The following is a 12,446-nucleotide window of genomic DNA, read 5'->3' on the forward strand; positions in this document are numbered from 1 at the left end:
ACTGCAACGATAAGCTGGACTAAATATTTAAGCTGGCTTCCACAAATACTGATAGTAGTGGCCAATAACACAGAGAGCATAAGTAAGCAATTACAAGAGTACACATTTTAAATGCGAAAGGTTTACTTGCCGCGAACTTGCGATTTCGCCGTGGCGATGCTCCGAGGACGCAGATGATGTCACAACGCGTGCCTCGCAGCGGATATTTATCTCTCGCTCGCTCCCTTGTCACTACCCCGCATGCGCCGATAGTAGCACCGAGCCACAGGTGTTCCGCCGCTGCACAGCGCCGCGCCTTTCCGCATCCGCGGTTTGGTATGACGTCACACTGCGTTCCTCATCGTTGCGGTCGCCTCCGCTGGCTTCGCCAGCTGCGTCGCATGCCTGATAACATCTTGGAGGATTGAAAAAGACAGCTCGCGTGCGCCGCAACCACAGTTGAGGCGGCAGGATGGACGGTGACAATTCTGATAAGCAGGAGGAGGCCTGAAATCGACATCGGAACGAGATGACGAGGAAATGAATCGCCCAGGAAACAGACGAAGCACGCGCCGAACGACCGGCTAAACGCCGCAACATATCTATACAGCCGGACTAACCTGGACTTGCAATCAAGATTAACCAAGGCTAACCATGCTATGCCTTAGCTTTCGCTATCTATATACTGGCATAGAAGAGCTAAGACACTGCCATTTCTTTACCTAAACTTCACGAAACGAAAAAAAAAACATCCGTCATTGAAACTCTGCTCTGCTTGCAATGCAAGCTTCAGGACACGTGAACAATGGCTAGTAAACAAAAAAAAACATTTCCACTCAAAAGGTAACGTGGCCGATATCCTTGTGACAGTGTTCTCGCGTGCATTGTATGGCAAGTGTTCTATAGGCGCAGAAATGCATACCGGCCGGCATCTCTTTACTCAATTGTTTTACTGGATCGGTGAGTACAAAGGTGTCGCTGTTATTTAAGCTTCGCTGCTGTAGCTTACGAATGTAACGAAGAAAGAATTGTCGGCAAAAGAGTTAATATTTAAACGAGGTAAATAGTATTGCCTTCAATTAGATAGCATGCTATTTGTCAATGGCAGTTTGCCTAAATACTTTGAGAAAAACTAATATTATTTTCAGACTGCACGTTCTGGCAGTTCCATCGTACATGCGTAACAAAATGTTCATTTTCTCTGCTATATACAGTAACCTAACTAATACGGTAGTCTTCGCCTCAGTCGTTTATTACTTACCGCAATGTCTTGCAGCTCCAGGTCATTCTCGTAGTATTAATAAAACGAAATTATTCATAACACTTTTATACATAAGATGGAACAATAAATCCGCAGCGAATCCAGAAACACGCAATGCACTTCTCATTTTCATGAAGATTCATGTAGGGCGCTCATTTTTTTCGCTGGTAGGAACGGCAGTGACGTGCAGCAAAATAGCCAGTAATAACTCGTCACCGCAGGTATTTTTAATAGCTGCAGTATACTAGCGACAAACAACTTCAACATATTCATAGCACAACGAGCGTAAAAAATATATGAATACCTGCTGATTTCACGTTGCTTGCAGTTATTCACGATAGTGGCGATTTTTCGTATAAGAATTTCTGATATGCCTTAGGTCAACCGACAATCACCTGTTCCCGCTGCGTATGGGGCTTCTTTATTTGAGGAAATGCAGCATACTGCTCATTGTCTGCCGGGACGCATTCCCGCGCTCTCCAGAATGGCCACGAAATGTGGAAAGATTGTAATGGTTACCTACATGGACTTGACTCTGGTATTTTCAATTGAGTGTGCAGCAAAGCACTTCGACATGTTGGTACACTCTAAAAATTTTAACACCCTTAAGGGTGTAAATGACTTGTCCCATGGGTGACACCCTTTTTGGGTGTATTGCTACACCCCAAGCAATGGGATGCAAATTAACACCCCACAAAAGAAGGGGTGTTAATATGACGTCACCTCGCCTATGGGTGTAAAACAAACAACACCCTTTCTATATGGGGTGTAACACAGACACCACCCTTTCAATATGGGTGTAGCATGGACAATACCCTTCCAAAAGGGTGTTATCCCTGCAAGTATTTTAGCGTTCACTACAGCCACGTAGTTAATGGGCAGACTAGCTGTTGTGAATGCTGCCTAGCCTTAGCTATGGTACTACCTTGTTCAGTATGAGCCAGATTCTGTGAGGCGTCCTCATATTGCGCTTCTGGTCCGTCATGTGGTAGCATAACGTGCGACCCTTTCAGGCAAACAATTTAAGGTTTCGCCATTGCAGCAAGGCACACAGGCCATGCTTTTCCTAATCTTCCTCTGCAGTGATAGTACACTGCCGGCAGGATGCAGAGCGCAATAACAATGCGCGCTGCACTAAGCACACAGGATCTCCCGCACCTTGGTGCACCAGTACTTATAACCCCGTGGAAACAGCACACAGCCAAAAGCATGGTTACATGCATTTCAGAAATAATTAAAAACCTCCACTTTTCTTGGTCAAAAATTTTCGCAACACCAGCTCGACCAGGAGGGAAAGACACCACAGCTCATTGTTGTAGCTCATATTGAATGCAATAGAGCGCAAGCAATGCATGGATTGGCGACGGTAACAAGTGCAGTACTACAGAAGCATACGTTTGCCTGAAAAGCAGTTCTTTGCCGTTTTAAGCACACATTTTATAACTCTATACATTAATGTTGTCATTTATCTCCACGGGATGCTTCTACTAGTACTTTCACACATGACTTAAAGGCAGCACTGAAAGCCAAAGAACTAAGTGCTTCCACGCCGAATGTTTCAGCATTTACGAACAAAACCGCATGTGCAGCTGTGCATGCTGTTCAATATATAAGCATGCACTATTTCCTGAAATATATGTATGCTCCATTTACTGCCAGTGACCTGCTTATACCCAATAATTTAGTTTATTTTTCACCATGTGCTTGCATTGAACATTCCACAGGCATTGTAAGTTAAGCTACCAGAATAACAATCAGCTAGTCTAAGGTTACCTAATTCAACAAAATCATTGTAAAATTTGTGACGAAATGTCAGAAGAAAAGTATTTATTTCATTAAAGAGAAATGGTTACATAATAATGTTTGCACATTTTAAATGTAAAAAGGAAAATAAGGAGTAAAACCATACCAATACAAAGACATAAGCACCAAATAATGGCACAGGCTTGCTCAATTATATTTTAAGCAGAACAGTTTAAGTAACCTGACTACGAACTATCACATGTTTTCATTCGAAAAGCACTGCATCTTATTATAAAGTACAAAAATACCCGGTCACATAAGTAAGAACAAGTCTGAGTGTGTCTTTAACACAAGGATAGAAAGTTGGGCGAGTTGGTACAGTAACATGACCTTGCATTGTAGCGCGAAGTGACACAGACTAGAAGCCGACAGGATGAGCGCTAACTCTCAACTAAATTTTTATTGAAACGAAGAACACACACATTATATATATATATATATATATATATATATATATATATATATATATATATATATAGGTGACTGCAAAAAACCGCAGCACATCTAAATGAATATTGAATACATAGTAGTCACATGAAGACGACAAACAAAAGCCATCAGCCATCAACTGCGTGGCAAATCTCAAATCTGAGTGCAAGCTATTCTCTTATCAAGTATACCTGTAGGCATTGCGACCAGTGTGCTCCCAAGATGTATGAGGCATTAGTCATTGCAGAGTTGTAAGGACATGACAATCCTAGGATGATTATGTCCTTGAGGCTTTTTTCCCCACTTTCCATTATTTGAAACGTGCATACTTTAGTCATGAAAACAAAAATGCTACAACTGGCGTGTGATAAGTTGTGCGTCTTATTTCCTAGCAGCTCATTGAAACGAGCCACGACGACAAATTACGATGCCGTTACCTCATCAGACATTCCAATTTCTTAAACACAAACAAAACCAGATAGGCATTAGAGTGAGCATCACTTAAATACATTACACTGGTTTTAAAGTTATTGTACCACTTTGTGCCAGGTAAAAATGTTAGAAACATCAAAAATGTTAACATTCTACGACCAAGCGTGAAAACTAAATAAAAAATCATTAAGCTTTCTTAAACAGGTACAGGAGCTTTACAACTGGCCGTCTTGGTGATGGACACGCAGATAGATGAGCAGCCATTCCACTGAGATGAGAATGTTGAGGGCTTCGCATGGAAGTCTGCGAGACACTGCAGAGTAGTTCTTGGTCCACATGAAGGAGGTTGCTTGCATACACATCTGGGCCACCATACTGAATGCATGGTGTTACCGGAACCTTTTCCCCTTGCATTGTGGTAAAAAAGCATGGTTAAGTTTATACGATATTTAATATGCAAAAAAATGTGAGCCATGCAGACAGGACACTAGAGTAGAGAAGTGAACATGAACACGAAAAACATGAAAAAATTCATTAAATTGCTTTATTAGATAATTCTTTTACTATGTGTCATTCATTATGAGGGTTCATAACCGCAACATACTTAATATATAAGCAGGTAGAATTAACAGCTTGGTCAGTTTCCACACGCTCGTTTGAGGCAATTAATCGAGTTTCACAAACACAATCTCAACATTCTTGATTGAAAAAGGAACACCTCAGATGACATGCAGTCCTGTGAGTGGGAATTGCACAGTTCAAGAAAAACAAATTAAAACTCACAGACCGAAAGCGGATTAATTGATAGGTTTTAGTAGCACAAGGGCATCTTTGGCCAATGAGTGCCAACTCTGTACTGCAAAAGATAAACTTAGTGCATCTTTAGAAAGCAAATAAATAAAGATGACTAATGCCTCTCTGCACTACAGTTGCTTTGCTCTAGCGTGCAGTCATTTTAATGCATGCACACGTACATACACATGCTACACCCAAGTGTAACAGCTGCAGAATTAAAATTGGGCAGCAACAAAGTCGCAACCTTTAACCATTGATCCCAAGCTGTACTAGTGACTGGAGGCAGTACCAATATCGCCAATGACGAGTCGCACTCTTTCTGCCCGATGTTACGCTGCTCTTATTGTCAAAGATGAGTTACAGTCGGCACTGAGGGAAGGCTGCCCGCAAGAGCAGCTCCTATTTTTGTGTTATTTCTAACCAGAGACTAACGAAGTAATATATTTTTAGAATGAGAATGACATCGAAAAATTGAGTACGTAAAAAATTTGGTACATTTCTCCGGAATTAACTTGGGGGTTAACGGCTAAAGAGGCAATCCAGAAACTAGAACAAGTTTTGACATGTTTGCTACCAGTGAATGCTAGAAAATATGTTGGCATTCTGTAGTTTTGTCCAACAATGCAAAAGGGATTCTTAATAACTGAGGAAAGAAATGGAAAAGTATCATGAAGTATATTTCGTAAATGTAATGCAGAATCACCCAACTTCTGTTACTATATAATCTCCACTTGAATAACCTGCACTTTCTGAACTAGTTCAGGAGGTGCTGCATTTCACTACTCATTCCACCAGTTCAACGTGGCAGCAACTGCATGTTGCGATTTGTTTTACTTAGTGCAGGCTTTGTACAGGGCGAGTTCACAGCATTCCCTGCACTTGGCCGAAAGGTAGTGCATGTTTACGCAGCAGGTGTGGTGCCGCTTCTGCACGAGCAAGGTGCAGAAATAAGAGTTTCATACAATAATTACTAGAGGGAACTCTGACGTTAGTGTCCACAGGAGATCAAACAAGAACGGCTGTACCAGCATGGAAATTATGGGAAGTACATGGATTTGCCTAAACGTCGTCTGTTTGGCTTCAAACGGCTTTGTGACTTTGTAAACTAGTCATTTTCAACAATATACTGTGTAATAAATAAATAAACATTAAAATCGTCCGACGACAGGATTCAAACACAGGAACTCTAGAACAGAAGTCTGACATTGAAACCATTAAGCCACGGAGGCATGTAACGACAAGCGAGTGCAACGCCCTGATGAATTTATCGCGGGCATACCAGTGCCTTGAGACGCTTGGCACCTTTCGATTTGGCCAGCTGGACAAGCTCAATCGTTGCAATTAATAGCAATTGCGCGTGTTGGCGCCGTCTTCTGCACTTCGAAGAGTGTAGACTGCGCTGAAATTTACGACAATAAGATTTATATAGCGTATAATATACGAAGCCACAAGAACGTCTGAATTCACAAGCACGAATATCAGACAACTCCATGTGCTTCCCATCATTCCCATGGTGGTACGACTCCAGTACCAGAGTTCCCTCTAGTAATTACTGTAAGAAACTATGGCAGAAACAGGAGTAATAAACTAAGTTTTGCTGTCCCATAAATCTTACTGGTCATTAATTCCAAGTTCTAGTGCAGTCACATGTCTAGAAAGCAATTGTGGTATTTTGCATAAACATTGCAAAGCCAACTGTGATGAATGTTCACTATGGTAAATTGTTTATGATCGAGTAGCATAGACTACTGAAGCAATCTCTGGAAGGCAAGTTAAGTAATTTTCTTATTAGCAGCCTTTAAGCAGCATTCGAGCATATGACACATGCACCTCAGATATGCAGATAATATTTCCTTGACTCAGCAAGAAGCGATGCTTCATGTTCCACGAGGCTACTTCTATCAAAGCAGTATTGGTGCTCTCTAAAAACAATGCCAATGCAGATGATCCAAATATTTTTCAGGGGCAACATTTATGCCTGAAATCATGCTAGATTAGATTTTTTAAACACATGCCCAGACCATGTTAGAAGTGCTTCCTAAAATCCTCCTATTTATTAGACTAGTCATATATCTGTACACAAAGGCTACTAATTAGGTCCCATGCTATATCATCATCTTAACAAAAACTTCACTTAGTAATACACATGCTGTGATAAGATTTGAGACCACATTGAGATGCTGAACAAGGTGAATTCATTATTTTTAAAATGAAGCTCCTGTTCTTCCAAACGAGAAGAAAGGATACTGAGGGTCAAAATTTTTCTGAATCACAGCTGGAAGATGCCAGGGAAGGCACATGGAAACTTATTTGTAATTTTCTATTTAAATGTAGAAATGATAAAGGGAAATGAAAATCGTCAAAAAAAACAACCAGCCATGGGGGGAGAACGAACCTACAGCCTTTGCATTAGGCATGCGATGCACTAACCACTGCGCCACCGAGGCAGCATTCAACCGTCCACAATGGTCCCTCAGATTGTCGACGCTCGAACACGGCCGTAGTACCACAGTGGTTATTATATCACATGCGTAATGTGAAGGTTATGGGTCCGTTCCCCACCCACAGGTGGATATCTTTTAATCCACTTTCACTTACCTAGAATTTATCATTTCTACACTTCATATAAAAAACTTAAAACATGTTCCTGTATGCTTTCCTTGGCCTCATTATCTGCTGGCTTCTTCCAGTTCTGCTACTTCCAACACTTATACATATTCTAATCTGGTAAGTAAACAGTTTTGCATGATGCTGGAATGCAATATAAAACATTATTGCAGAGCCGTGTTATGTAGAATGCCTTACATAGCCCAGGCAAGGTGTATTAATGTCAATCTGAAAAAAAAAATCCCACTCAAGGCAGAAATGCTGTGTACTGCTGTGTGCAACAGGGTTTAACGAAAACAACTTGTTCAGAAATAAAGCCACCAAACAACGAGGAACTACGAAAACTAGATGAAAATTTGTGCAGTTGCATGTTAAAAATTTAGCACAGCAACAGATGAAGACATAAGGAAGCGCGAAGATGGTTTATTTTGGACACACGAGGCAATATACTTGAAAGATGCATATGAGCTTACACGTGGAGAAATATTGTTTATGTAGCAGCTAAACTACGAACAGGCCTAGAGCACACTGATACAAGGTGTCGAGCATGTAAATCTTATCATGCCCTTAAGTCAAAGAAACATGGCTGTTTCTCATGATTCGCTACACATGGCTGGCTCACACAACTTAGCTACTTCTATATATGCCTTGGAATTACCAGGTGGTCTGTATGACATGTGCAAGCTTTAAATACGTACAAGTGCCACGTAGCTGGACAGCACCAAGGTAATGTCGTTTGCCAACGTTTTGAGGAAGTGAAACCAATTCTTGCATTTTTCCTAATTAGGTAATTAGTTATTAACAATTATTTAACTGCTCAAATATTTTATTCCAAGCAAAAGTGTCAGTGCGAAAATTGTAGAGCATCCTGCAAAATTCCCAATCCAGCTTTCTACTGCTCAGTAGGTGCACCAAATTTTTTTTTCAAGCCTGAAAGAAGCCAGTGAACACATGCAGGAAGTGCCGTGCAACTAACCACTCGTGCACCTGAACACCATTTGGCTCCTCCTTTCATGCTTGAAAAAAACTTTTTGAAATGAATATTTTAGAAATTGATTAATTATTGACTATGTTTTAGGCAAAATGCATGAAATAGTGTGACTGCCACTTCCATTTTCGGCGACATGAATTGACTCCATTTGCATGTCCAAATCCAGCTATACATGGTGCGTGTTTTGAGCTGGTTCTGTAATTTAGGCTGGTTTTGACTAATTGAAGCTTCGCACCCTAATAATGGAGTCAGCCTAAAAAGAAATTGGTACATAAACGGTCGCTGTCAGTACTCCATACTCCTTTAACTTAGTGCAAAGTGCTTGTGGGCCAAGAAGTTGGTAGTTCTAAGCAGTATTTCTCATTTTGACCTGGTGTTATATCCCACTTACTATGATGCCATGCTGCTCAGTCATGCTGGTCCCAGCTTCAATCTAGGCCATGGCAGCTGCCCTCCAATGAGGGTAAAATGCAATACCGCTTATGCACTTAGATTCAGGTGTACATTAAAGAAGCCAGGTTCCCAAAACTTTAGGTTTTGGAATGTAAAAGCCCATAATTTAATTTTAAAATCTAAAGGTGCTTTATTAGGAGCAGGGGCATCATTTTGAGCTTTTACTGCACTGCCATGGCACCAAGAAGCTCCAAGTAAATAAAAACAATTTCTTAGACAATGTACATATCTTGCAAACATTTACAAACACTTCTCTGCATGCACCTCTGTTGCTGTTATATTTGGATCCGTATGCCAAGGCGGTTTATGATGTTAGAACAGGTTTCAAACTTTCTTTTACCGCTTTAAAGTTGTTGGTTATTTTGCATCTCACTGTGTGTCGAACCCACATTTCAGTGCATCAATTTCTTCAGAAAGTGCACTCCTCTTTATTTATTTGTGCATGCAAAAAGGGTTCAGAAGAACTGCTTTCTGAAGGTCTGTATAATAAGCAAAAAACAATTCTATGTAGGCTGCACAAAGAGAAAGGATTGGTTTGTAAATATGTTATTTAGTTCTTAAAAAAAGAGGCAGCTGTCAGTATTCTGTTCCAAAGTAAAAATTGCCCTTACCTGGCTCTGCTTCATTTTCCGATGTTGATGGTCCATTCGGGGGCACTCAACTTGGCGGCTGCACTTTGGCGATGTCGGGTGTGCTGTCACCAGGCACAAGGTCGATCGACATCCTCACCAAAAGTCGAGTCCAAACGCTATAAAAGAAATATCTCATCATTTTGCTATCAGTTTTGTCATCTTGCGTGTTTCACACACGGCCGTCAGTGAAATATTTCGTCACTTGGATACTGAAATAAATTCAAGCATTTTCTGGCAGCCAAGCTGATGATGATCATGTGTGGTGTTTTATGGCGCAAGGGCCAGGTTTGGCCAAAGAGCGTCATGACAAGTGGTAATGTTGACGATGTATTATGGAAGATGTGACTTGGCTGTAAACTGGCCTAAAAATTGTCGCTGTAAAGTGCGTAAAATCTACGTGCTATAAAATTATGGCGATGACTAATGACGAATACTATTAACACTAAAATCCATCGTGGAAGAATGATGCAAAATAGAAAATATATAGGATGGCAAAATTACTTGGAGCACTGCTGCCTCGCCAGAGCCCTTGAAACACAAGGGCCTAGATGCATGTGCTATACGAAAGAGCTATCACAGCGGCATCCTCTGAAGAGAGGGCGGCAGCCAAGCTGAATACACAGTAAATGGAGAACATTAAAGAGCAAATGCAGTTGTCACATTAGATTGATCAAGTACAGCAGAAATGGAAATAAATCAGTGATACTGTGTCTGTTGGCTTTGAATGCAAGAAACGTAAAAACAGGACCTTGCAGCCACGCCACTTTGAATTTCCCGCGTTTGCTACACCTCACAAGTTTGGCATCGTCCGGTACTCGGGGATAGTAAGCGCTTAAAATCAAGATGAACGAGCGTCGGCATAAATTAACAGGATACTTAACCGGGCAATATTGGCGCATAAAACAACTCACGTAACGAAGCTACTGTCAATTACCCGATGACGCATCTGCGGGCGGTGCGGTTTGGGCGAACAATTCAAAAAGGAATGAGAGTTTCACTTGTTTCACGCCTACTAAGCTAAGACAGAATTTGAGTTTCTTACTAAACTATACTGGATACTTACGCTCCGAATAAAACGCTGGAAATTTTGTTACGTCACATTGCATACGTATGAGTGAGGAAATTGCTTTTATTGTGTTCTACCCAGACGGCATGCAGCAGCTACCACTCTCATGCAACATAAGTATGAAAGTCGTACTCGTGACACCGAAAACAAACATATACAGCGCCAACGTTACGCCCCTTGGAGTTGGAACTAAGCACGATCAAGCCAGTTAGTTTTCTAGCTTTCATAACGCCATGAATACGACCAAACATTGAGCGAAACAACTCTCTGCTCTCGAAAATTATTACCGCTTCCATTTATATACCTATCGCTGCCACAAGCAAAAGTCAATGGGCTAGCTGTCCACAAGCCGCAGATTAGACTGACAGCAACATATTACGGTAACGTAAAACAATTTCCACGCTGACTTGGCAGCCGCGGTGTGCTCTAAGTGCCAAAGTTCTCGTTTGCCGCTCGAAATTCACGCCATGATGACGGGCACTGCATCTTTCACATGCAACATTGCACGCTTTGCTCCGGAGCTCAATAGGAGGGCGAAACGCATTTACACGTACCTGAAATCCGCATGCCGGAAACCCGTCGACGCTTCCGAGAACGGGGCGCACAGCCATACACCCGTACGGCGGCTTGACTTGGACGTGAGGCACTTCTATCAAACATTTCACATGCGACATGTTTCACACCGATTGCGCGAGCACCAGAAAATGACGCAGGCCCCATTGCGACGCCGAGCAGACGTGCAGCCACCGATGGGCTGTGTGCGCGGATTGCAGAGAACAAAGCCATACAAAACGTTAGGCGCGACAAGATGGCGGCTCTCGTTGCGGAGACGAAGCGGACGAAGCAATGACGCGCGAATGAATGTTGCCAACTGTTGGTTCCGCGTTATGCCGGCGGTGGTGGCTTTAGTGGCGTGTGTTGCGGCTGTCTAATTTTTTTATTTCTGTTCCCCAAACAGTATAGTTAAGATCAGTTCTTTGTTTCAATATTTAGTTGTGTCGTTTGGCATTATCTTTGTCTTTTTATGCTATTAAGCGGCCAATTATGGCCTCTCAGGTTCGCGCGCGCCAGCTTCGCGCGCAAATCTCAGAGGCCACAAGACAACTCGTTAGAAAATGCCGTTATTGTCGTTGTTAACGTTTCATCATCCTTTCTTTAACTGAGATAGAAAGGTAGTGTCCCTTTTCCCGGGGTTGGGAGGGGGCGATCAAGACGGCATTGCTCAGCGGGGAGCGAGGGAGTAGGTTGGTGTTGGTTCTTATCGCGAAATTCGCGAACCCTGCCATTTTTTTTTATAACGTAAGCATTTCTATACTTCCCCAACAAGAAAAACCATCCGTCCGTCAGTTCGTACCGCACGATTTCTTTCAAAATAGAACCCGCAGCAGCGAGTGAATTCACCTTCGTGCTAGCTCTCGCTTCAACGCGAACGAAGCGGCGAGAACACTGCGCTCACGAAGCTTTCAGCTTATGCCGCACTATGCGCTTTTCGCAGATCACTTTCAAGATAGGTGTACGCGCGTCTGTTTTCAAAGCGAAGTAAACGGTGAGAACACAGCGCGTGAAGTTTTCAGCAGTGGGCACACTCTGTCCACAATGCAGTTCGCTTTCAAGATACGGTTCGCGCGGCCGTGCCACAAGCAGCCGCCGCCGGAGAACGGTTGATAATGGTTCGTCGCGGATGAGGAGCGCTAAAGAGCGATAACGGCTCAAAACGAACGGAACGTCACCAGCGCGCCTGGCCCCGCCACCTGCAGTACTTTGCTTGCGCCGCCGACCAGAGCAGCTCGTGTCGCCGCAGCGCTGTCGCTTATACTTGTCGGATCAAGTCTCATACATTGATAACGACATGGACTGCGTGTAGATGAGGAAGAGTCACAATGCTTACGCACACTCAGACAAATGCGAGAGGAGTTCCTGTGTGATTTTTTTTACCGGAAATGTACAGTCAGCGGTGGGACCCAGAGTTGACAATGCCTGTAAGAGGGGTGCCAAGCT

The 12,446-nt window shown here is 42.5% G+C and overlaps 1 protein-coding gene across 1 annotated transcript in view; it reads left to right on the top strand.

Moving 5' to 3' along the window:
- Nucleotides 1–837: 837 nt before the first annotated feature.
- LOC142574317 (uncharacterized) overlaps nucleotides 838–12,446 on the top strand; it is a 43,847-nt gene continuing 32,238 nt past the window's right edge. The window contains exon 1 of the mRNA XM_075683433.1: nucleotides 838–939. Coding sequence (XP_075539548.1) covers nucleotides 894–939 — 46 coding nt within the window. The 5' untranslated portion in view covers nucleotides 838–893. The remainder of the gene's footprint in view (nucleotides 940–12,446) is intronic.

Source organism: Dermacentor variabilis, chromosome 3 (genome assembly GCF_050947875.1).
Source record: "Dermacentor variabilis isolate Ectoservices chromosome 3, ASM5094787v1, whole genome shotgun sequence".
Lineage (NCBI taxonomy): Eukaryota > Metazoa > Arthropoda > Arachnida > Ixodida > Ixodidae > Dermacentor > Dermacentor variabilis.